Genomic DNA, 23,327 nt, shown 5'->3' with positions numbered 1-23,327 from the left:
TACAGAAGAAAGAAAAGGGGGGAAAAAAGCGCCCCTGTCTGCTTTCAGAAAACATGACTGGCTTGCAGTGTTTAACAGCAATCATTCTTCAGTCTGAAAACAAACAAATCTGTCAGAGCAGGCAGTACAATATGTCCTTTTATACTTGTTTTTCCCCCTTCCCAAAGTTATTAATTATTTCAGCATAAAGGGATGGCAGCTACGGATAAAACCGGTCTCTCCATCTGTAATTGATGTGCTGCTGTGTTACGGAGGTGGCCTCCTGGGGAAGATGAGACTAAGTGTTGCCTTCTAATCCTGTCCAGTCACTTCTGTATCATTTGTTAAAGATTTCCAACTGCACTGAGAATCATCACATTTGCTTTCAGCTCAGTATGTGCAGAGCCCCCAGTGAACATTTGGAAAAGATAATTTCAAGACGCCACAGTGGTGATTACTTGCAAACCCCATCCTGAGCCCACACCGTGTTTTAACTCCCCTTGCCTCTTTAAGCACACCCCAGGCACCTGGGTTATTCTTCTGGGATTGTGATCGTTCTCATAAGCGCAATTGATTTTTCTGAGACTTCACAGAACTCAGAAGTCACAACTTCACAACTTCTGAGTGCTTCTCGCTGTTTATTCATAGCACTCCACTAGACTGTATTGTGCAGGCATTTATTGATAAATACTGGTTTAAATTGGAAGCCCTGCCTAGAATTCTCTGTTTCACACAGAGCAGTGAGAAACTCTTGTGTACAGTGACAATACCCAGGAATGACAGGCAGTGCTTATCTCCTGTTTAAGTGGGAATTGTGTCATCAGTAGGAATAGCAGGGTCTTAGTGTCTTTTTGGACTGACTTTGTAAAGTAATCTGTTTGAAATAATAGCGCTTAATTCTGGAGGGCATGGGGACAATCTCTCATGAAATATAAGTGGTATGTCACGTGTAGACATCTGTGTGAGAAAGTTGCTTTTAGATTTCAACTAGACATGTTCAGATTTATCTATTTAATTAAGATCTGTCTTTGTGGCTGTTGTGTTTCTACTCAGGCAGTTGCTAGGCAGATGGCTGTTAGTGGACCAGTGGAGCAACTTTAGACCAAACAACTCTGAGAAAAGCCCTAAAAGCTCCTCTTTACAGACTGAAACACTAAATCTTGATGGTGTAATAGGCTGGGTTGCTTTCTTTATTTTGTTGTTGTTGCTTCTTTTTTTTTTTTTTTGTTTGGTGTTTATTTTTTTGTTTTGTTTTGTTTTGGTTTTGTTTTTTTTGTAAAATAGCCAGGAGGAGAAGTAAATTCTCATAATCGGGATTGAATTTAATATATTGGAGTTCACTTGTATATCTAATGCTTTTCTAGTTTCGGGTCAGAAGGGAGGAGTGATGATTTTATGCTGTGATTTGGTCTAAATGTATGTGGCATCTTCATACTGGACAAGAAGTTTGAAAAATCAGTGGCAGTTGAAGCAGGAATTGTGTTTGAAGCAGTGTATGAAGTCTGGCTTTCCAAAAGTCACCTTGCCCTCCTTCTACAAATTGGACTCATCATATATACTGCATGGCATTTTGGAGGTGATTTACTGGCCTGGAATCTTAGCAGCCATATTTGCTGCCATTGCTCACTGGAAAGATGCCAAGATCTCTTCAACAGCAGTCGGTGATGTCTGCTGGCTTTATTGTGCTGCCTTTTGCTGGCACTGGTGTAGTTATCTGTGCTGTGTTGCCATGCTGCTTTTACAATACACATTTCAATATAGGGTTTAGTGACCAAACCATAAATGGCAAAACTAAGGCATATTGTATATTTTGCACTATATATTGTTACAGACAATATGTATACACTCAATGCATGTGAGTGTATTTATTCACAGAGAAGCAGCAGAGGCCCAGAAGACCTTTGTTGTGGATTTGTGTAAGCACTCAGTATAAGGAAATTAATTTGCTGTACCAAGGCTTCCCTCCTACCCCCTGCACAAAATACACCAAAAGCCTTTATATGGAATGTAGCTGCTGCTTCCTGTAAATGTTTATAAGATGTTATTAAAAACATATGTCCTCTCTTCCCACAGACCTTGTTTAGAAAGCTTGCTGCAAACATGTTGTTTTAGCTTTGCTTGCAAGAAGCGGCATCTGTTGTACTAAAAATGGTAGTTTTGTACAAATGCTTTTGTTGCTCTCTTCTGTAAAGCTAGCTAGAATTGGGATCTGCATTCATGTTAGCTCACTCCCTTGACAGAGAGGTAGCAGCAGTTCTTGGTGCCAGCCTCTAGGGATTTTCCTTATGGACACTGAACTGCAACCCTTAATGTGATCCACTGTCTCTTTTTAACCCTTGGCACTTAACTTTGGTGCCCATAAAAATGAGACCTATGGTTGTATGCAGGCAGTGTAGAGAAATTCCCACTTAGAGCCCCATGGGGACATGCTGATAACATACCTGCAGGAGCCTGACCTGCTTTGCTACTTTGAGCAGGGCTTGCTGGCAGAGGTGAAACTGCTTTGGCCCATGTAAATACTTGCTGCTGCCCAACCTGCCCCTTTTAACATCAGTGTGAGTACATAGCTCTAAGGGAAGATAAGCAGTCAGCATCAAAAAAGACTGTCTTGACAGTGTTTGCAGCAGAAAAGACATCTAAGTTGTTTGCTTTTTTAAAAATCATAATAATTTGAAGCTATCTTCTGTAGATATTAGTGTAGTAAATTATCGTACTGCTTATTGTGATCTTTCCTTTTACCTTGCTTTGCTTACTTTTTTGTTTTCTGAATGTGGTTTTTCTCATTTCCCCCCTGATATCCCAAAGAGGCTGTTTAGATTTCAGTGGAAGACAAACTGTCTTTTAAGTTTTTTCTGTGGTGACTTTTAATGAACTGAAGAGGTGGCTGTTGAATGAATGATGCAAGAGCTGCTGTTTTCCTTGTATTTTGTATTACATGCTGACTCCACAGCAACAGCAAGGATACTTTTCTGGGGTTTGTTTTGTTGTGTGGTTGCACTTTTTTCTTCTTCTTGCCACCAACTTCCGTTATAATATAGAGGTTCTGGAGTCTTTTTTTTTTTTTAAAGTCAAGCTTTCAAATTCCATTTGATGTTCAGTAACTGTCCTTTATAGTAAAGAATAGTGAAGTGAAGCATAGGGATGAAGGAGAATAACTTGCAAGAAACCCAGGAAATAAAAGCAACCAATGCCCCCTTCTTAAGTCCTCAAAACTAGAGTATAATCCATCCATATAATGCTGGAGTATGATTGTGTTTAGTCATTTTACTTAGGCAAGGTATTTTCCAGTAGAGAGAGTGTGAAATTCAGGGAGATGATTCTATCCATGAAAATGAAATCTCTAACAAAAGGAGATAATGAAAGTCTGTCCCAAAGCCTATCCTGATATTTGAGTCCTTCAAATAAGTATAAATAAAACCTCTAAATAAGGGACAATAGATGGAGAAAAGTACCAAGTGCCAGTTAGTAGACTGTAAAGCACTTTTGATGTACAGTTTTTATGGGAGTAGGAGGCAAATAACCAAGTAGGGGGAGTGGACAAGCAGAGTTAGGAGAGACATTTGCTGGAACAGGAACCAGAAAAAAGGAGCAGCAGTGTGAGAAAGTCTGCTTGAATTTAAGTAGTGTCTGGAGATGGAGGTCTGGAGTTTGTCCACTGCTGGGAGCCAAGGAAATTGCTGCAGCAGCCTCGTTTGCTTTACAAACTTGAGGAGATACTGTCTCTTCAACAAGTGTTAGATATTGTGAATTCAAACTTCACAAGAGGAGGAGATGACAATGGCTTAGGCTGGAAGAGGGATGTTCTCTTGCTTGGAGATAACAGGATGATACATTGGAGTCCTTAAACTGATTTGAATTGGAGCTGCAGTTTTATTAGTGCCCAAATGAAGCATTCGGCCTCCAACCAAGATCCCACCCTTTTCTAAATCATTCCTTCTTGGTTGGTCTCGCCCACCCACCCTAGTGAAAAGCTTTTTGTGCTCTTAAACACGTATTTCAGCTAGAAGACTGCCTCTAGCACAGCCTTATGTGCCCTTGCTTTTTTCTGGGATTCTGCCAGTGAAATTTCCTGATCTCCTACAGAAAGATGGCCAGCAGCCAAATTCAAAATGTGTTTTACTCTGAGCCCATAAACACGTAGCCCTGTAAAAAAGTGTGTGCAAAGCAAAAATTTACATGGGGTTCTTCAAGGTTTTATGCTTTATTCTTTGGTTAGTGGTAATGCAGTGGAATTTGGCAGTGGCATCTATGACATGCCTATTAACACTCAGAATGTCTTCTCAGATAGGTCTGGCCTCCCAGTTCAGTCTACATGTCATCTCCCTTGGTGAATTGAATGGTCTGTAGCACAAGACCTTTTCTCTTCTCTTATTCTCTTCAGAAATACATTAATGTCTTTGTTCAGGTTCACAATGAAATTTTAAAAGACATTTAGGTACTTAAAGATGGAAAGCACATGACTAGGTATCAATTCCATGGACTAAGCAACTCTGATTTTATAGGACTAGATAGACAGAAGAGTATCTTAGCAGAAATCACTGCTGACCAGATGTCATCAAGTGAGGCATACCTATGGGAGAAGATAATGAAGTAACCAGGCAGTACTGAGAGAAAGCAAGAAGGAATGAGGAACAGACACATGAGCAAGTGACTTGCAAAACACTAGAGGAGAGTAACACCATGGCAGGTGGCCTGAGCAGAGTGAGGTTATGAAATAGCTGTTAGACTACAGCAGTAAAAAGTCGGCTCCCATTTCCATCAGAAGTGACTGTGGAAAGGAAATAGAAGATTACACCAGTTACAAAGTATTTGGCTTCTGGGATGGACGAAATCCTTTATTACATCAAAATAATGAGAACAGTGTTCAAAGCTTTTCCAGGTAAATATGTTGGCAGGGAGTTAATTTGTTAAGGGGTTGGTAGGACCACGCTATTGCAAGTGACAGAAGTGGTGGTAGTCCCAAAGGACAGCCCATTAAAATTTGATATGGACAGCAGGTAGGGGGTGGATCAAGAACTGTATCATTGATATGGCAGTGTAGTCTTCAAGCAGAATTACTGTACACACCAGGGCAGTGTTTATCTCTGCTTCACAAGGGTGTCCCACAAATTGAATGCATTCCTCTTTGTGTCCTATCACATCTTTGTCCATCAGGATTGTAGAGATAGAATTGTTTATCACTGTGAGTATGCAGATACCACAAGGTTATCAGTAAAGTTAGTGTTTAGAGCTCCTGGCACATCTCTGTCATGTCTTGAAGGGGATGAATTTCAAACCAAAGTGAGCAAAAAAATGCCTTTTAATATAATGTTGACAAGTCAAGCCTGTATTTTGTTTAGAAGTGCTGGTCTAAAGATCTATGTGTTGAAATTGTTTTTATAGTTATTCTTCCATTATCAAAAAGTGCTCATAGCCCCTGCAGTTGCTGGAGGAAAAAATGACATCAGTGAATAATCTAAGTGTTGCAAGAACTGCCTATGGAGATAAATATGGAATTTTCTTCTCCTGACACAAATATGGTCCTTTTATTCATTGTACCTTTGGGTCTTAATTAATGAAGGGCAGGAGACAACTGGTTTACCTGCTTAGTGTGGTTGTGAAATCATGAGGTAGCACTATGGGCAGCTAATGTAATAAAGTGAAGTTTAACAATGACTTTGAAAGTATTCAGTGAAATCAATTTGCTTCAGATTCTTTAGGAAAATTTTAAAAATCAATGTTCTGAAACCTGTGAGTGAAAATGCTCAGTCTTTTTTTTTTTTTTTATCCTTTTAACCTACAGATATCGATGATGTCAAGAAGCACAAACCGGGTTATCTTGAGGCTACAGTTGACTGGTTCCAATTATATAAAGTTCCTGATGGTAAACCAGAAAATCACTTTGCTTTTAATGGAGAATTTAAAAACAAGGTGAAGATAATGCAAAATTAAAAATGCATCATTCTGTTATGTGGATGCTGTAATACATCCTAGAATTTTTTGAATCATAAAGAAAAAGGCTTAATGAAATTAATTTTGATGGGAGGGACTTCTGTGTACAATCAGTTAGGCTAGGATTAAATAATGTTTTCTGCCTTCCACTTTGTTCAGGGAAAATGCATAGGTCATTAAAGAAAGTCTGAAAAAAATTTAGTCCTAATCCTGATGAGATTTACACATGCATCTGTGTGTTTGTAGGTGTTTTTCAAAGCATTTTCATTCTCTGTGTCAGAGTAATGAACAGATTGTCTTTTCAGATGTTTTTGTAGTCCTGTTGGTAAATTTTTCTGACTTTTGCTTTTGGCGTATGTAGTTTAAGACAATGGGTTACAGATTTTTTCATATTTTGTATTTACTCAAGGAATACTTTTTTCTGGTAAATCTCTGTAAAAACATTTGAAGTGTTTGGCTTGAAAAATTATTTTCTGGTTTTTTTTTGTTCTTTCGTTTCATTTTTTTAGAATAAAATGAGTGGCTTTTTAAACTACTTACAGTAAGAATGACCAATGTTTGAAAGGAGATTGGATCAGAGAATAGACCTTGTTGGAGGAAATACATGGATTTTTCTAGAGAAATTGGATATGATTTGAATAAAATTGCTTTGCAACTTGTGTATTGCACACTCTGTGTAGATTATTCTTGGCAAAGAATCACAGGTTTCTCGTGAATGATGTCCATGTGTCAGCCAGTTTAGCCTTGCAGGGAGCTGTCAAAGTTACCTAATGCCTTCTAACCAGCACAGGCAACTTCACATGCTTTGTCTGGTTAAAGAAATGCCCTGACTCCCCTCTGCACTAAAACTGCCTTTTAAATCAATCAGTTGTGGAGTTGTAGGGCTTGATAACCTGAACTCTCCCCTGTTCACCCAGGAACTGCTCTTAGAGGTGTTCCTGCACTGTGGAGTGACAGTAGATCAGTGTATCCCTGTCAGGCCATTGGAGTTCAGCCTGGAGGCACTAAATGCCCTGAGATAGCTGGTTTGGAGCATTTGAATAATTCTCAAGCATTTCTAGAGACCCAGGATGTGGTGAGGCAACTGTGGCTGTGCTCCAGCAGCTCTGGTGAAGTTCACAGTGTTCCAGTGGCACTTTTCCAAGTCACTCCTTGTTAACAAATGTGAATGTTCAGTTGGCAGCTTTTTGCAAGTCTGGCAGTCATCATCTGGACACCAAGTGCTTATTGTACTTTAATTTTTGGAAGCTTTTTCATCCTCACCCCCAATATTTTTATTTCAATCAAGCAGAAACTGTTAAACAGCTGACATGTTTTGTTCTTGCAAATGCTTAAGTATATGATTGGGCATTAATAAAGTAAATGCAAGTTATTTCTCTACAGGGGAAACCTGAACTGTGACCTGCATCTGTAAGGGTGGAGTCATAGCTCACACACTTGATCCCATTTAGAGCCTGGTACAATTTTCTACAGCAGTAGGGATCCCTGTAGCATCTAGTGTTGATTTAATTTCTTTCACGTAGCATTTGTGTTTTGTGGCTGCAGACTGAGGGAAAGTCCTGAATGTGTTGCCAATATATTTGATAAATAGTGAAGTTTGTTTCTTTACATAAAAAGGGAAATTTAATGAGGCCTCAAAGGAGGTGCCTTAAAATAACATAGGAAATAGTATGTTTTAATAAACTAGTTCTGTGGCTTTTTTTCTGTTTAATAACATTTTAATTTACAAAACTTTCCTTGTTGTAAACTAGGATTTTGCTGTTGAAATTATTAAATCTACCCATGAACACTGGAAAGCTTTGCTTCATAAAAAAGTTGATGGAGGTACTATAAAGTGGTATGTATCCAGTCACATCTCTTGCTCTTCATATTGTACTATACTGGTGCTATTCAAAAAGTCGCAGCTGTCCATGAACTGCTTAGATTTTTTTTTTTAATTTGAGATGACAGGAATATTAATGAGTTTGATAATTAATTGATAATAAAGTATGATTGACTAATTCTTCCTTGTATATTGATGATTTACTGGTAAGTGGCTCCAGAAATGTATCGATTACATAGATGTGGCATTCATTACTTCAACTCTTGAGAAATGGTCCCAGAGTGTTCAGTATTGTTTTGGGAGAATCTTGGGCGTCTTGTTACTGGGTATCTATCTTGATACTATGGGTATCTGCTGCTTTATGAAGGAGCAGAATTTAGGTCTGATTTTCCTTCTTGTTAGATACTACAGGTGGATTGCTGAAGTAACCTGCTGTTACTTCCATGATCTGCCTCCAAATCTGGCTATCCTGCAGGGCACAAGAGATGGGGTGTACTCGCATCATCTCTGCTAGCCATCTAGGTGTTCCTCAGCTCCCTGGGGAAGTGCCAATTTATTTCTGCTGACTTTTTGGGGGGATTTAGCTTCTTGACTGTTGTCCTCTGCACTGTACCCAAGCTAGCAGCCAGAAGCACTGTGTGTGAGCACTGCTTGCATTAATACAGAATACACAGCCTACACACCTCCTCAAACACAAAGAAACAAAGAACACCCTTCCACACACCTGTTCCTTCCAGCATTACTTTGTGTCTTTCGCTTCCTCATCTCTTGCAGATACACATTTCTGAGCTCTATATGTGATGGTAGGTTTTTTCCATAAGTACTTAATTGCATGCGACTCTTTTCCACTGATGGATAAAGCAGGTTTAAATTTTATTTTTCAGCACAAATATTCTGGTGAGTGGCAGCCCGTTTTGTTGCAGTGAGGAGGATGCCCAATCGATTGTGCAGTCAGTAAGGATATTTACTTTTTTTCTTTTAATGATTAATTGGAAAAGACTGTTGAGAGCTCCAAAACTGAAATAAAACAGCTAAATTGAATTGGCCTTTCCTTAAGCAAAAATTTAAGTAAAAGAAGGAGCAGAAAGGTTGTGGGGGAAATGTAATCGTTGTGATAGAAACCTTTCATTGCAGTGGTACAATTGTACTTTCTGGAAGGTTCATTACTGTTCTGCTGGAGTTTTGTTTTTTGGTTTTTTTTTTTTCTTTCTGCGGTGCTGTTTCTTCTGATCCTGAATAGCAAGATGGACTGGTATTTGTATCTAGCCCGCTGTCTTCTCTGTCTCCTCTGTTGCCATGAGTTACCACCCAGTATTAGAACTCATTGACGAGCTGACTGTAGTCCCTAATCACTAAACAGATCCTTTGTTTGTCTACTTGCATAATTAAATGCAATGCTGTAAGAGAGGGGATGCTTATTTGAATGTTTCTTAAAGAATACCAGTCATATTCTGAAAATTAGCATAAAATTAAAACACACAGGTTTCCTGTTCAGGCAAGAAAAATGTCCTGCAGGTTTGATGCTTTCATATGTAAATGTTGGTGGAGGAGAATTTTTTCCATTTCAAAATACACTAGTTTCGGTGCGAGAAATTAAGCAAGGTTACCAGAAACTACATGGAGAAATGTGCCCCCAAGTATTACTTTTTCTTTTCTAGCATAAGCTGTGATTGAGCCTGTGCTCATGGCCACATGAGGTACTTTGTGTACATGGCTGCCAGGGCACCCAGTGTTTCACCTCAACAGTCACAGTAATTATGCAAGTTCAGGTGTCAAAGGACACGCCATCCACTGTCTGTGCAGTTAACATTCCAACAGCATTTCTAATAAGAATGTGTTGTCCTGGATGCTGTTTTGTCACAAGAAAATAAGACTCTCAGTTGGAAAGAAATGTTGGTTTAGGTCATAAAGATGTGTCAAACCAAACTTTTCCTTATTCAGATACCTTGCTTTCAGAACTTCTTCTAAAGCGTCTCTGTCTTGCTTTTGTGACTGTTGATTAATGGGACTGTAAATTTTAAATGAAAGAAAAACTCATTTTGGAATTCAAATATGATTTTAGACATGTCAGTCACAGCTATAAGCAAGTATTTACCTTCTCTGTACTTTCAAATTTACAATAACTATGAGTCTTTAAATGTAACTAAAACTTCAAGTCCAGATATATTTGAATTGTGACAAATGTGCAAAGGAATATTTCCTTTTGCATTCTCTGCTCTTTGAGGGTAAATAATTATTAAATGAGTGGTATGTCTTACTTTGTTTCTCAATAACAAATCTTTTTTTTTTTTTTCTGTGGTTTTCGGGGAGGGGAGGAAATTAGTAAAATCAGTTCATAAAATAGATACCTTGTATCTAACTGTAATGCCTTTCTTTTTTGAAAGCTTCCCTTCTTATCAAATAATATGACTTCCTCTCTTTTTTTGTGCCTCACATTCATTTAAGTGATAATGTTTTTGTAAAGTTGTTTCCAGATACTCCTTTCTAACATTCTGTTTCAGTTCAGTCTAAGTATTTTAATTACATCTTTGTAGGGTGCTGCCTCTTGGTGCTTTCCAGACAGGGAAAATATGTTATAAATATTGTTCCTACTGCATGCAGTTGCCAGTCTGCAATAATTAAAAAAGTGGCCTTGAAATAGGAATCGTGGACAGTTGAACTCTAAATATAAGCAGGGAGGTTGACTTGCACATTTTAAGCAGGTATCTTTTTGTCTGATACACTACACTGCATGCTTTGGTTGTCAGACATTCATCTCTTTCACACTGAAGTGAAACTACATGAGTGTTGGCTGCAGAATTTTAATGGCTGTGGTGATTTCAAATGAAAGCTGCCTGTGTTTGCAGAGGTTTTGTTTGGGTTTTTGTTGGTTTTTGTTGTTTTTTTTTTTTAATTTAAACAAAAAGCAGACACATTTTCTTCTAATTTATATCCATCTATTAGGTCCTCGATAAAAACAAAATAATGAAAGCTGAAGCAGATCTTGTATGCAAGTACAGTAAAAAACATATTTCAGCTACTGCAAAATTTCTGAGCTATTTCTGCAGTGAGAACTGGTTCCCTACAATTCTTTTTCCAGTGTCAGATTTCAGTTGCAGCATTTTTGAGCCTTTTTGAGTGAGTGATTACTGCCTTAAATCAGATATATTGAGTTCTCAAAAAAAGCCCAGAACAAAACAAAAAAACCCAAAGACACCAAAAGCCAAGAGGCAACACTCACTATTGCTATGGAAGAGTTTTTATGGTGAGCAAGAGAACTATAACAGAACCAAATAGAAAAGATTCAAATCCTTACCAAGGGTGCATTAATCAGAGTTTCCTATAGATTTTGACTGGGTGGTTCCCAAGGTAGTCCAGTTGTTCACAGAATTATTTGACCTTTTGTTACTTTACAGATGAGGGACTAGAATGGCTTGTCTGGGTTGGGGAATTTCCACTCCACTGAGGGAGTTTCTAGATGGTTGGCATGTGTACTGTCATCTGTATTGGGGGCAAACTAAGAATGATTCTACAGCAGGTGAATTGCCATGACCATCAATTCCAAAGAGATAGAAGATAAACTGTGCATTTAAGAGCACATACTGAACATTTGAACCAGCCAAAATTACACCAGACCTCTGCAACTACAAATCTAGATTAATTTTTAACACTACATAGTGAAAATTTCTGGTGTTCTCTAGCCTCTGAAAGTTGTTTCATCTGTGTCTCAGCTCCAGTGTCAGTTTATGTTGCACACTAACTCCAGGAGCAATAGAGCTTTATAGATTAATGTGTTAGTGCTAAGATACACTGTTTATGTCAGCCTTTTAAGTGTTGCCGTCTGTAAAACTGACCAGAACCACCAAGCCTTTGTTTAATATTAATCCTAAGAATTACTTGCTCTGTGAAGAAGCTTTGCAAGTTGGAAAATCTCCAAGACAATCTATATATAGTTAGTAGAGCAATGTTTCTCAGACTTATCACATAATTCTTCCTTATAATACTGGCAAATGAACTAGGAAAGCTTTGCTAGATTGTCTCTTTTGATAAAATGCAGAACAGTGTTTTACAGGGAAAAATATTTGACTTTTCCTGATAATTTAAGGAAATCTCCAGCCGAATTTGAATCTGTGTATTTATTGATGTGTTTTGAATGATTCAGATCTAAGCAAGAAAGTTAATTTATTGCCTTTCTCCCTATACACTTTTTGTGAGGACATTTCCATTTGGGATTTAGTAAAGGTAGAATTTTCTGTAGTAGCCAGTTGTGAAACAAGAGGTCGGTGGGGTTGTTAGTCTGGGGTTTGTTTTTTTTAATTAATTATTTTATTTGGTTTTTAAATGGTGTTCCAGATGAAAGTGTTGTGTAGTGAAGAGATTATTTGTTCAGTGAGGTGAGATTTTGATCTGGTCATGGTGAGAAAGTACCGAGTCCTTATCTCAAGCTTTTTGCTCAGAAGTGGCAGGCACCTGCTTATAAATGGTGACCTCTGGATCTCCCTGCCTTACGAGATAAAGCTTGGGTTTTGCTGGAAAGAGAGGGGATATTCTGCTGATATGATTTGGGTTATGTTTGTCATATTGGTACCTCCTTTCAGACCAGTCACATAACCTTCTCATGCAGGCAATTATCCTGGGCAATGTGGGAAGAAGAATCCTGCTTCTTCCTTCCCTCTTCACGGGCTTTGTTCTGCTCTTCAGTGTTTGGAGTCCTGTGCTTGCCCAGATTCAGGAAGGCTGTGTCACACCAGTGCAGCTCAGCCTGAGTGCTGCTGTGCTAAGGAAGGGCAGTGGAAAATTGTTACATCCTCACCATGAGGCAGGGTGATTCCAGATGTGTTAAAAGTGTCTTTAATTTTGTCCTTTAAGTTACAGGACAAGACAGGCTGTGCATTCCTGTGATTGAATAGTGGCATATCCAGCTTTGAAATGCCAGACCTGAATTTAAAAAAAAATAGTCACTTTCTACAGAACTGAATTATTCTGTCAAAATGGAATTCTAAAAGAGTATCATCACACATTTATTTTAAATTGTTTGCGTGTATTTAATGTAATTTGTGTGTGTGTATGTATTCACATGCAAACTTGACAGTGAAACACATAAAAATGCCTTTCTAGTTATTATACTCTTCAGATGTAAACAACAAATCCTGTTATTCTCAAAGGTGATACAGTCATCAAAAATCCCCATTGCATTAGGTAAGGTATTAATCTATCACTCATTGTTCATGTGCTTGTTTTGTCATTTATGAGCAACAAAGAAATTCGTACGGTGGGGGTGAGAAATCTGTAAGGTAGAATATTGTCCTGTGGGGGCAACAGAAAATTCTGGTTTATTTAATATCTCTTGACTTGAGCATTAAAATACCTTTGAATTTGGGTGCTATCTGTGAAACCTTAAGTAAGTACTGAGATGTTGGTTTGGGGTTTTTTTCCTGTCTTTTTTTTTTTCCTCTTTTTTAGGCACCAGTGTTTATGAATGGAGATCCTGTTTCACCAGAAGGTACTTTTTTTCCTCAGATGTCTTATGACTTCTCTTAATTGCTGGCTTTAAAAATTGGCATGAAAACTGTTTTGTTGCAAAAAGGCAGTTTTGTGTCTATGAAAATTATAATAGTTATATCCTGTCATATGGTATTGCCTATCTCCTTCATAGAACATGAACAGAAATTCATGAATGCTTTTTGGGAGATTACTTTTGAGTGAAAGTGTAGTCCATATAAAAAGAAAGAAGACAAAATTTTTCTCTTACTGATCATGCAAGGCAAATGCATGACATTTATCCTTTTTAAAGGAGATAGGTTGCTTTGCTTTAGTTTTTATCCATTTCTCACAGTAGCTAACTAATCAAATAAACAGCTCCTTTTCCTAAAATTGACATTAGCATACCTACTTTTCAAGTGTAAGTTCTAAAGACAAAACTTTATCCTTTCACTGTTATGACTATTTTTCATGTTAACAGAACATGTGTTTTTCTTTAAGAAATAAGAATGCATCCTACATTTTCAGTTTTAACTACTTTAAAAAAGATTTTTCTACTGGCAGGAACTATAGAGAGGACACATGTGCTTTTTGAGATGGAGGGAGTTACAGAAATACTAAGTTAAACTTAGTCATGAGCCGAGTGCCAAATTGTTTGAGAAGCAACATCTGTGTAGCCTATGTCATGGGAAAGCAAGTTGCATTCCATTTGCCTTTATATGACATGCCAATAAATAGCATTTATTTACCAAAGTATTAGATCTCAGACCTCTGACAGAAAACTGAACATCATCTGCCTGATATGTGATGTTTTCCATGAATGGTCACAACAGTGTTATAACTTGTTGCAGGATTGGTACAGCCTAACAGTTAAAATGAACAGATATTATTCTGAGGCCATGCTTTTCATAGAGTGGAGAATAGAGCTAACACAGCTAATACTGCTAACATAGCAGTATTGTTATGAGAGGGAAAGTAGCTGAAAGGGCAGAATCTTGTTTTTTCAAGTGTTTGTGTATGTCTGGTCGTATAAAACTAATGTAGCTCTTGTATTTTTGTTTGTTTGTTTTAGTTGATTCCTGGTACTTTTTTCCTAAGTGATCATCAAGGTCTTCTGAAGGTGCATCATCAAAAATCCTCCCTTTCTTTGAAGATGGACAAAAGCACTGATTGTTGGATTCCTGTTGAAACAACTTTTCAACTTGTGTAAACCTTCTCTAATGTAAATAAACTCTGCCATTATAAAATGAATATTTTCTTTCTATGCCTGTGTAGGGTGGAGCAGAGGGAAGAGGAGGGGTTTGCTTGCTTGCTTGTTTCTGAATCTGAGAACTACAGAACTGCTTTTATCCACTGATGAAGTGTACCAAATGAGATGAGAGATAAGTTGTCTTCAACCCTTTTCTCCAGATTTTGGAATAATTGAGTCATTGGGTGCATTGGGTGTTAATTTCTGTCTGAGAGCTTTTCTGGCCACCCTGACTATAATCCGTTTGAAGTTGACAGTAATCTTTATGTAAGAGGCTTAGGAGTTTACCATGTTCTTTGATAGGTGACTGTTTCCTGAGTTGCATTCACTTTTGTGCCCAGTTGTCTCTGCAGGCTTCATAGAGTTAGGAACAGAGCATGCTTGCTTTAAAAAAAAATACAACATTCCTCCAAAGATTAATTCAACTAGGAAGGACTAATGCCATAACAATTGAAGTAAGGATGCACGTGTGCTCTCTGTTCTACATCCTGTTTTGATAACTTGTGTGTTTCATCACAAAGGAAGGATTTTCCTTATGGAAAGCTTCCATTTTTAGAACTGTGTATGCTTTTGATAATTATTTGTTCAATGATTAATAACAAGATTAATAAAATGTACAGAACTGAGCTTTGTGCTTTCATGGTACAAATCTCTGCCATTTTTTCCTACTGCAGGATTATGTCTGACCTATCTGTACCACAGTGTTCATTAAAGACAAAAAAGGCAGATATTAAGGAGAAAGAGAGGAAATGATAATATAGACAGACTGCTTTATCCAGCTTGTTACTGAGACCAAAGGTGAGCATTGTCTGCTTTGTCCAATGACGGAAACAGAAGGTTAGCACTGCTGTCATAGGGTGGAAATGGAAGACAAAGAACTGCAAAAGTTAGGCTGTGGCTTGCCAGAAAGGATTAACTTTTCCTTACAAAGAATAAGTTTTTAGTAAGAAAGGTTTCACCTCTGGGAATGTCTCTTTGATTTTAGGATAAAATTTCCCTTATTTTGTCTCCTCTAGTGTATTGTTTAGTGTACAAGCACCAGTCACTTTGGAGATCTGTCTGGGCCCCAGACTTAAGAGGAAATTAATTTCTTCCATCTGCATAAGAGTTTTGCATTGTTTTATACAGAGGGTTTAGGTGTGATAGGAGAAATAAACCTCAGATATTAGGGGCTACTTTCAGTTTTTGTAGTCTAAGAGACATGTTGCATCCAACATACACTTACAGCACTGATTTCCCATGCTTTATTTTATACTTAAGAATTCTAAGTACATGCAGCGTTATACCCGCGGGTTTTCTTAAACAGAGTAAATGTTTCTTGAGTGCCTTGTGTTCGCATGCAGCCTCGCAGGATGAGATTTCTCTGGTTAGAGGTGAGTTCTTGTAGCTCACAGAACAGCTGCTGTATTTTCCCATATGGTAGTACACCTAGGAGGCTTGCTGTTTTCTGAAGTGCTTAAGGACAGCTGAACAATGAAGGGTACTATGTAAATCAAATTATTTTCCCACTACATAATCACTGCTGTCCTTTTTCTTAGCTTTTATTTTTAGACATAGAGTGAAAAGTTGTACCCATGTGAAGACCAAATGTTAATTACAAATGCACCTGTGCTGAACTGTCAAGATAAGTTACTTCATTTTTACTTCATGTAAATTTTAGCAGTATTCTTTAATTTCTAAGTATATTTCTGGAATGTGGTTATGAATCTCAGAAGCAAAAATAAATTTCTAAATCAGATAAGGCCTTCTGCAGGGAAGTAACAAATAGTACTTGGGAAAACTGAAGTGATCAGAGATGCCTAATACTACCATAAATTTGAAAATGTTTAAATATTTCTTTCATATTGAATATATAAACAGATGACTGTCATGGTGAAAGTAGTTTGAAGGAAAGTGTTCATGTTCATTCTTTGAAGATTTTTCCCGGGTGGGATATAAAGATGTGCTGTTACACATAGCCTTGCTGCGAGAATGCACTGGATGCCACTGAAAATTTTCAGAAATTAAGCATAATGAAGGAGCTGTAGAGAGACAGGACAGAGAAATTAGAATATATTTTTTGGATCCTAGGGAAAAAAGTCTGAAATAAGCAATTTTTTTGTTTTATTTTCTTTTTTCACAAGCTAGGTCTTCTGTTTGTGTTTATTTGCATATATTGTTCTATTTAAAATTGGTTTCATTTTAGCAGGAAGGTAAGTGTAGCAGTGTCCACTTTTCAATAGTTTAATGAAAGAAACTTTTTTATATCTGATACTGGTATCTCTGGGAAATGAGGACATAAAGAGAAACATCACTTTTTTCTTCAGGAAATAAATCCATCCTATCTGTATTTTTCTCTGGGTTGAATATATAATACTCACATGTACATACTTCTTTCAAGATACATTTTTGGCCTGATTTCCGCTTTGCAGAGAAAGGAGAGGTTACTTTTTTCTCCCCTTGCTGTTTAACAATGAGGGTTCTTTTTACTTACGTAAATCATTAGCTGCTGCTCAAAATAGTACCGTTCACTGGCATGGAGTTCACACATCAATCCCCCCAGTCAAAAGTGAGGTTTGAGTTTTACTTACGTGGAAATAATGTTCATTATTCTTTTAAAGTGTGAAAATAAAAGGACTGTGAAAAAAGGATGGTATTGTCCCTGTCAGGATGTTATTGTCATGCTGTTAGTAATAATGGATATACTCTGAAAACCTCTGGAAGAATAGGAAGTCATTCTGAGGTATGTTTGGGAGAACTGTTCATAGATGTTATGCAAGGAGATGTTACTCCTTGCCATAACTTTTCTGTGTTTAACACTTGTGAGCTACAGCATAAAGCAGTATTAAACTGACTGAAGTATTTCATGCTTCCCTTTGCGTTTGCTGGGACTGAATCTTTTTAATGGCTTGTAGTTCAGTTTTTCTGGTGAAAACGCAGGCCCAGTGTTACATCAGTAGAGTGCAAAGAGTTTGTTTTTTCTGCCCTTGCTGTAAAGTGTAAGGTGATTTCCTATCAGGTTTGACAACCTGGATTCCATTGCCTATGGACCAGAGTTCTGGGATTTAGAGAACAAATAGGAAAAAAGCTCAGCTTTTTTAAGAGAACAGAAAGAATCCAAGAGGTTCAGGCAAATAAAAATAATGAACAGAATTCTAAATAGGAATGACTGAAATGCTTTAAAACATGCCTAAAAAATAAAGGCAATACATAACAATGCTAATTTCATGCAACTAGAGAGGTCGATAGGATGCACTTGCCAAGGAAGAAGGCTTACCTACCACACGGAAGTTGTAATTGCATCCCCTAAGTGCTCAGAAATAGTGCTTTAATCTTTGGCCACCTGAGTGGGGGTAGATAATGGAAAGCAGCAACTGTATATACTGTTGATTTCCTGGGAGTCTCTTGGGTTATGCAGATATGACCTCGGTGCTCAGCAGTGTTGACTGACTGATACACCCACGCAGAGTCTTTGATTTCTCATAGCTCACTGTTACTGCTGTGTTCTCTTCCTGAAGCTACAGATTGGGTCTAGAGAGTAGACCAAAAAAAGCCAAGCTCACTGCATCAGATTATCACTTTGCAATTATTTGTCAGCTTTGGCTAATTAATTCTTCACTACTTCTTGTAGCAGAAGTTCTAAAATGCTCTGGGCAGAACTCAAGTAGTGCTGCATGTTTTTTTAAAATTTTCATTCTAGATCTGCTAAGTTACAACTGAGTCAGTCTTGTCAGTGATTCAGCATGTTAAGTCAGTATGTAAGATTTTGTTGATGATTTGCTCTACTTGCAAGGGTCAAAAAAGGGTTTCTCTTTGTAAGGGAAAATGCAGAACGCAGAAATAATTTCACTATTCTATGCATGAAGAATATTTCTTATGTGCCAGAGCAGTGCTGCCCTTTAGCTTTTTCCCTAAGAACATCCTCATAAAGTTTGTAGATTCTTTACAGATGTCACCAAGTTTATTACTAACTTTTTTGTTCATTATCTTTGGAAGAAAAATACTTGCATTACTCAGGTGTTAGAGCACATATGCAAATTTGTGTGTTCAGTTGCACACCTAGTTGTTTGCTTCTGTGTGTGTAGTAATACTTACCTGGAAACTAAGGGGTTTTTTTCAAACCTGAAAATCTGGTTTTCTGTGCAGTGTCCAGTTCTAAAAAAAATGACTGTATAGTCTTATAGGCTTCTCTTTTGGGATGAAGAGAGTAAGTGTAGTCACTGAAATGGTTGTGCTTTTTAGCTGTTACTAGTCCTGTGCTCATTTATTGGGGTGTGTGTGTGAGGATAGGGATATTGGAATGTTATGCACCTGGTTGGTCTACTAAGTAATCTGCCCACTGCTGTTATACCAACTACAAGTTTGGGAATTCTCTCAAGCATTTTGTATTTCACATTTTTAATTTGCTGAAGAGTAAACATCTACCTGTAGTCAAAAGCTTTACGAGGACTACAAAGAATTAACTTTAAATTCTGCTTCTCCATAGTGGGCTTGGGCATACCTTGTGGGCTTGAGCAGGCCAAGTCATCTTTATTCCACCTGTAAAATGGGTAAAAAAGTTTCTTTTATGAGAGGTCTGATTTTTAATAGAGACTTGCCCCAGCATTGAGAGGGGGGAGCTCCTTCCAGTGTCTCGGAAAATGTGGGATTCATTCAGCTTTGTTTGCAGTGAGGAGCGGGGTATACTGACAGGCTTTCTGCAGGATTTGGCTGAAGATGCAGGCTTTGCTAGTCAGACTGATCTGACTAGCAGACAACCCTGATGGCATAAGTATTTTAAGAGTGAAAAGAGCATCAGTGGTGATAAAGTTCAAGGTGTAAATTAGCATCTTGTCCTTGTGAGTTCTTTAGGAGACTAGACTCAATTTTTAAGCAGGCCTTTAAGTCCCCTAATGGGCCTAGTCATGGGGTTTTTTTGGAGTGCAGAAATGCCAAATTCAAAGTATAACTCCTGACCACCTGGAAGTTTTGAGCATTTTAACTTTAAATCATAGGAGACCTGGGAACAAAACTGGTTTAAGAGTCAAAGTAAAAATACCCCGCTACTTAAAAATTTACAGTGTAGTAAAAAATCACATCTAACTGAGTGGAAAATTGCTTTCCTTGGAGAGCTGGGATAAGAGGGAAGGTACAGTCAGGTGAGGACAAAATTCCCCTGATAGCTGTTCACTGAAATTCACTTTTTGCCTCATACTGTCTTGCTTTAACTAGATTCCTTGTATGTTATGAATTGGGAATCAAGAGCTTTCTGACTGACAAACCATGCAAACCTCTCCCTCACTTGGTGTCTATAAATAGGGATAGTATCTGTTTATGTTACAGTAATGTTGTGGACATTAGTGGCTTAAAAACCTTAAAGATCAAAGAAATACGTTTACTAACAGATGTCTCTCTGACTCTGTAGGTTGGCAGCACAAAGCTTCTAAGTGTTCAGGAGTTTTGAGATCCTGTCAAAGAAAGTTTCTATTGCTGTGTATACATAGAAGGGAAATCCTGTAAGAGAAAATAGGATAAGCACTATTGTGAAGTGCATATGAAAAGAAAGTTGTAGCTAGTCATGCAACTGGGAGAACAAGAGGAGAGACTGAGGGGACTCAGATGTGGGAAAGGAAATGGCATCTCCTGTCCCAATACAACAACATATTTGAGATGTGTTTTTGTGGACCTAAGTGTCACTGCAACCTCTTTTGTCCCTTTTTTTCAAGCCCTGTAAAGGTGTTCTTCCCCGATTACTAATCTGCTTTGTAAAGTCTGCTCTTGGATTCATTTAGCACCTTATCTTGAACTGGAATGGTTCAAGATACATCCAACTGAAATGCAAATTAGTCTTAGATGTCTCTCTTCAATTCACACTTCTTGGAAGAAGTGACACAGTTCTTGAAAATATCATAATGATATTTCTGTGACGTACAGGCTCTTTGTTGCATACATAGTATAGCTAATCTGAATCATACCAATATCCTTATGGTCTGCCTGAAAGTGTCATGTATGCAAGTTGCACAGCACGTGATGTTTTTCACTGAGTATATGATCTGGTGATCTCGTGTAAAAGAAATCCCTTCAAAGACGGGGGAGAAATAGGGATGAGGAGTGGGATGGGAGATAGGTCCTTTTCCAAGAAGGGACTAAGCAAGCCATAGCAGTTAGTGAACATATGCATGGCAGCTCCTAAAACTTTTTCCTTTTAACTTAAAAGCCTAATCAGTTTCTAAATATAAGTTTATTAAAATAAGTTTAGCAGAAATGGTTTCTTTATGATGATTAGTTGCATAGTGAATAGATGTAGCTGACTCATTCCAAGTTCTCTTTGGGTTTTGCTTTCTGAATTTTTAAATTATACATTTTCCTATTTTAAAATGCCTATTTTTAAATTACTCATTTCAAAACCATGTTGCACTGAAGTATTCTGACCCATCAAATGATAGAGTATCCTTAAAAATAAAATGCTTATTCTGTATAACATCTAGAAAACTGTTTTTTTCTGTTTTTTAAAGATGCTACTTTCCAGAATATGAATCATGGAGAAACCTAATTTTGCAGCCATAACCATTTTCTGCATCTATTAGAACTAGTAACCATGATCAGAGAGCATTGTAGTAGGTGCATCAAAATATACCTACCACCTCAAAGAGCTAACACTCATAAGCATAAGAAAAAGATAAGATATGGTAGAAGAATTAAATTCTTTTGCTGTTGTGCCATGGAGAGAACTTGAGGAGCAGGTGAACACCAGTTGGTTACTCAGGGGCAGTGGCTGGTATGTGAAAGAGGAGAGCTTTATACAGACCCTGGCCCCTCACCTTCCATACTGCAATGTTATGGTGCTATTGTTTGACAGTTCTGTGTTATGTGGAGGAGACTGGCTGCTTGTAACACAAAACAGCCATGTAAGCAGGATAAATTTAGCATACCCTAAATAGTAAAAATGTAGGATAGTGGGACCTTAAATGCATGGTGTTGTATCTTAATGTCTTGCTGACCTATGTACCACATGTTGCAGAGGTGAGGAAAAGGAAGCCTTGTATTCACAGAGGAGGTAAAAGTATGACTTACCTCGAGGAAGTTCTTTTCCCAAGAACGAAACCCCATCTGTTGTGTCCTTCTGTCAGCTGAATCCTGGAGCTTTCAGGAATGACACCAACCTTCATGTCTTTTTCTAAGGTGCGTCCAGAATGAAGAGTTTGGGAGTGAAGAGTCACTGCCTTTCAGGGGTTAAGCTAGCATCATTTAAATTATTTTTACAAACCCTTTGAGCTGGTTTGGAGATTACTGACCTACCTAGCCTGTGTTACAGTCAAATACTTCTGCAGCACTGACAGAGAACTCTCACCTCACACATGGTGGCAGGGGTGGGAAATTAAAATCTTTTAATACATGAAGAAACTTCTGCACATAATGCAGACCTACTGTAGTTCTTTCTTTTTTCTTACTTCCAATCTTGTATGTTAATGAAAGTATAAACCAGAAGCAATTCCTTTGGCAGGGTGGCTGAAAATATTTGTATGATGAGACTGTAGCCATCCAAGCTGAACTATTCATAGGGTCCCAATAAATAACTATATTTGTTAGCAGTTTTCCATTAATAAGATGTTCTGGTGTAGGAGTCTGTGTATTTGGCTTTTTATTCACGCTGATGATGTTTGTTTCAGTAGAAGTGTGGTGTTTCGACCATATGCTCAAATGTTAACATGTTTAATGCCAGCAGCAGATTATTTACATTAAAGGACTTGGAGCCAAGTTAAACTCAGTTGCAATTTTATTAACTGAATTACAGTATTACTTGCAAAAAACAGCTGTGATAATCAATTGAGTATATCTTGCTTTTTTTTCCTGTCTAATTTTTCAGATGGGCTGAGGCAGACTTGTCCTTGTTAGACAATGCTCTAATCACTACTTTAATCCCTTGTGCAGCAGTGTAGAGGGGGAATGCAAAGAGGTATTCTGCTTGAACCTGAAGCTCATGAGAGTGAGGGACAGGAAGGTGAGTATATCCAGAATTTTATTCCATCCTCCCTCCCTCTTGTTAGGGGACTAGAAAATGTTACATGTCTTTCTTTTGACAATGCACAATTTAGCTATGTTAAATTAAGCAGTAGTTCTGGGAGGGAGATTTTATGGGTAGGACTGATGCAGTTGAGTAGACTGTCCCCAAAAGGCTGTTGATGCACAACATCTGAATGTATCAAATGCCTCATGAACTTTCCACCTCTCAGATCAGGCTTTCAAAGTGTTATAGCTTTGATTGTTTAACTGAAGCAAGGGTATTTTGATAGAAATGTCTATCAGAAGGATAACCAGACTGAACAAGTCAGCAGATTTGAGGAAGTGGTAACTGAGCAAAGCATGGTGTGAACAGTTAGTGATGGACATCTCTGTTGCAGCCAGAGGAAATGGTCTGTTCATAGATTATGTCAGAACTGGAACTGCAATGCAGGAATAAAATCTCTAGACTTTGTTTTAAACAGTAAGGAATAGGGCATTACTTGGTGGGATCACAGTAGTGGTAGGATGATGTGACTAACAACCTCAAACCCTGGATGATAATTAAGCCAGTTTGGAAAGAGGATCAGGTCTTTCTTTATACAGTTCCCCTTTCCATCTGAAAAAGAGAACCATCTGAGGAAGGCAGAAAGGAGAAGTTCAACGGAACTTTTATGGTTTGTTTGTTGGCAAACACTAGGCCATTTTTTTTCTTTCTTTTTTTTCCTCCCTCCCTTTTCCCCTTCCAAAGTTGTTAATTCTAGTTAGGCCCATTTCAGATGTTCATGGAGAGGCCTGACAAGGACTTAGCATCATAATATGATCCAGCCACTAGTGATTTCTGCAGAAGATGGACTGTTGGCATCCCATGTGAAATATGTCTGCCTCCAGAGGCATTCTGACTGTTTTTGAGACAAGAAGGCAGCA

General features: G+C 38.0%; 1 protein-coding gene across 1 annotated transcript in view; it reads left to right on the top strand.

Annotated features, from left to right (window-relative positions):
- PPA2 (inorganic pyrophosphatase 2) overlaps window positions 1-14,443 on the top strand; it is a 34,513-nt gene extending 20,070 nt beyond the window's left edge. Inside the window, exons 8-12 of the mRNA XM_053975354.1 lie at window positions 5,762-5,889; window positions 7,662-7,747; window positions 8,617-8,686; window positions 13,175-13,214; window positions 14,265-14,443. Coding sequence (XP_053831329.1) covers window positions 5,762-5,889; window positions 7,662-7,747; window positions 8,617-8,686; window positions 13,175-13,214; window positions 14,265-14,293 — 353 coding nt within the window. The 3' untranslated portion in view covers window positions 14,294-14,443. The remainder of the gene's footprint in view (window positions 1-5,761; window positions 5,890-7,661; window positions 7,748-8,616; window positions 8,687-13,174; window positions 13,215-14,264) is intronic.
- The last annotated feature ends 8,884 nt before the right edge of the window (window positions 14,444-23,327 follow it).

The sequence above is a fragment of the Vidua macroura genome, chromosome 4 (genome assembly GCF_024509145.1).
Source record: "Vidua macroura isolate BioBank_ID:100142 chromosome 4, ASM2450914v1, whole genome shotgun sequence".
NCBI classification, from domain to species: Eukaryota; Metazoa; Chordata; class Aves; order Passeriformes; family Viduidae; genus Vidua; species Vidua macroura.
This window is presented reverse-complemented; position numbering and strand designations above follow the sequence as displayed.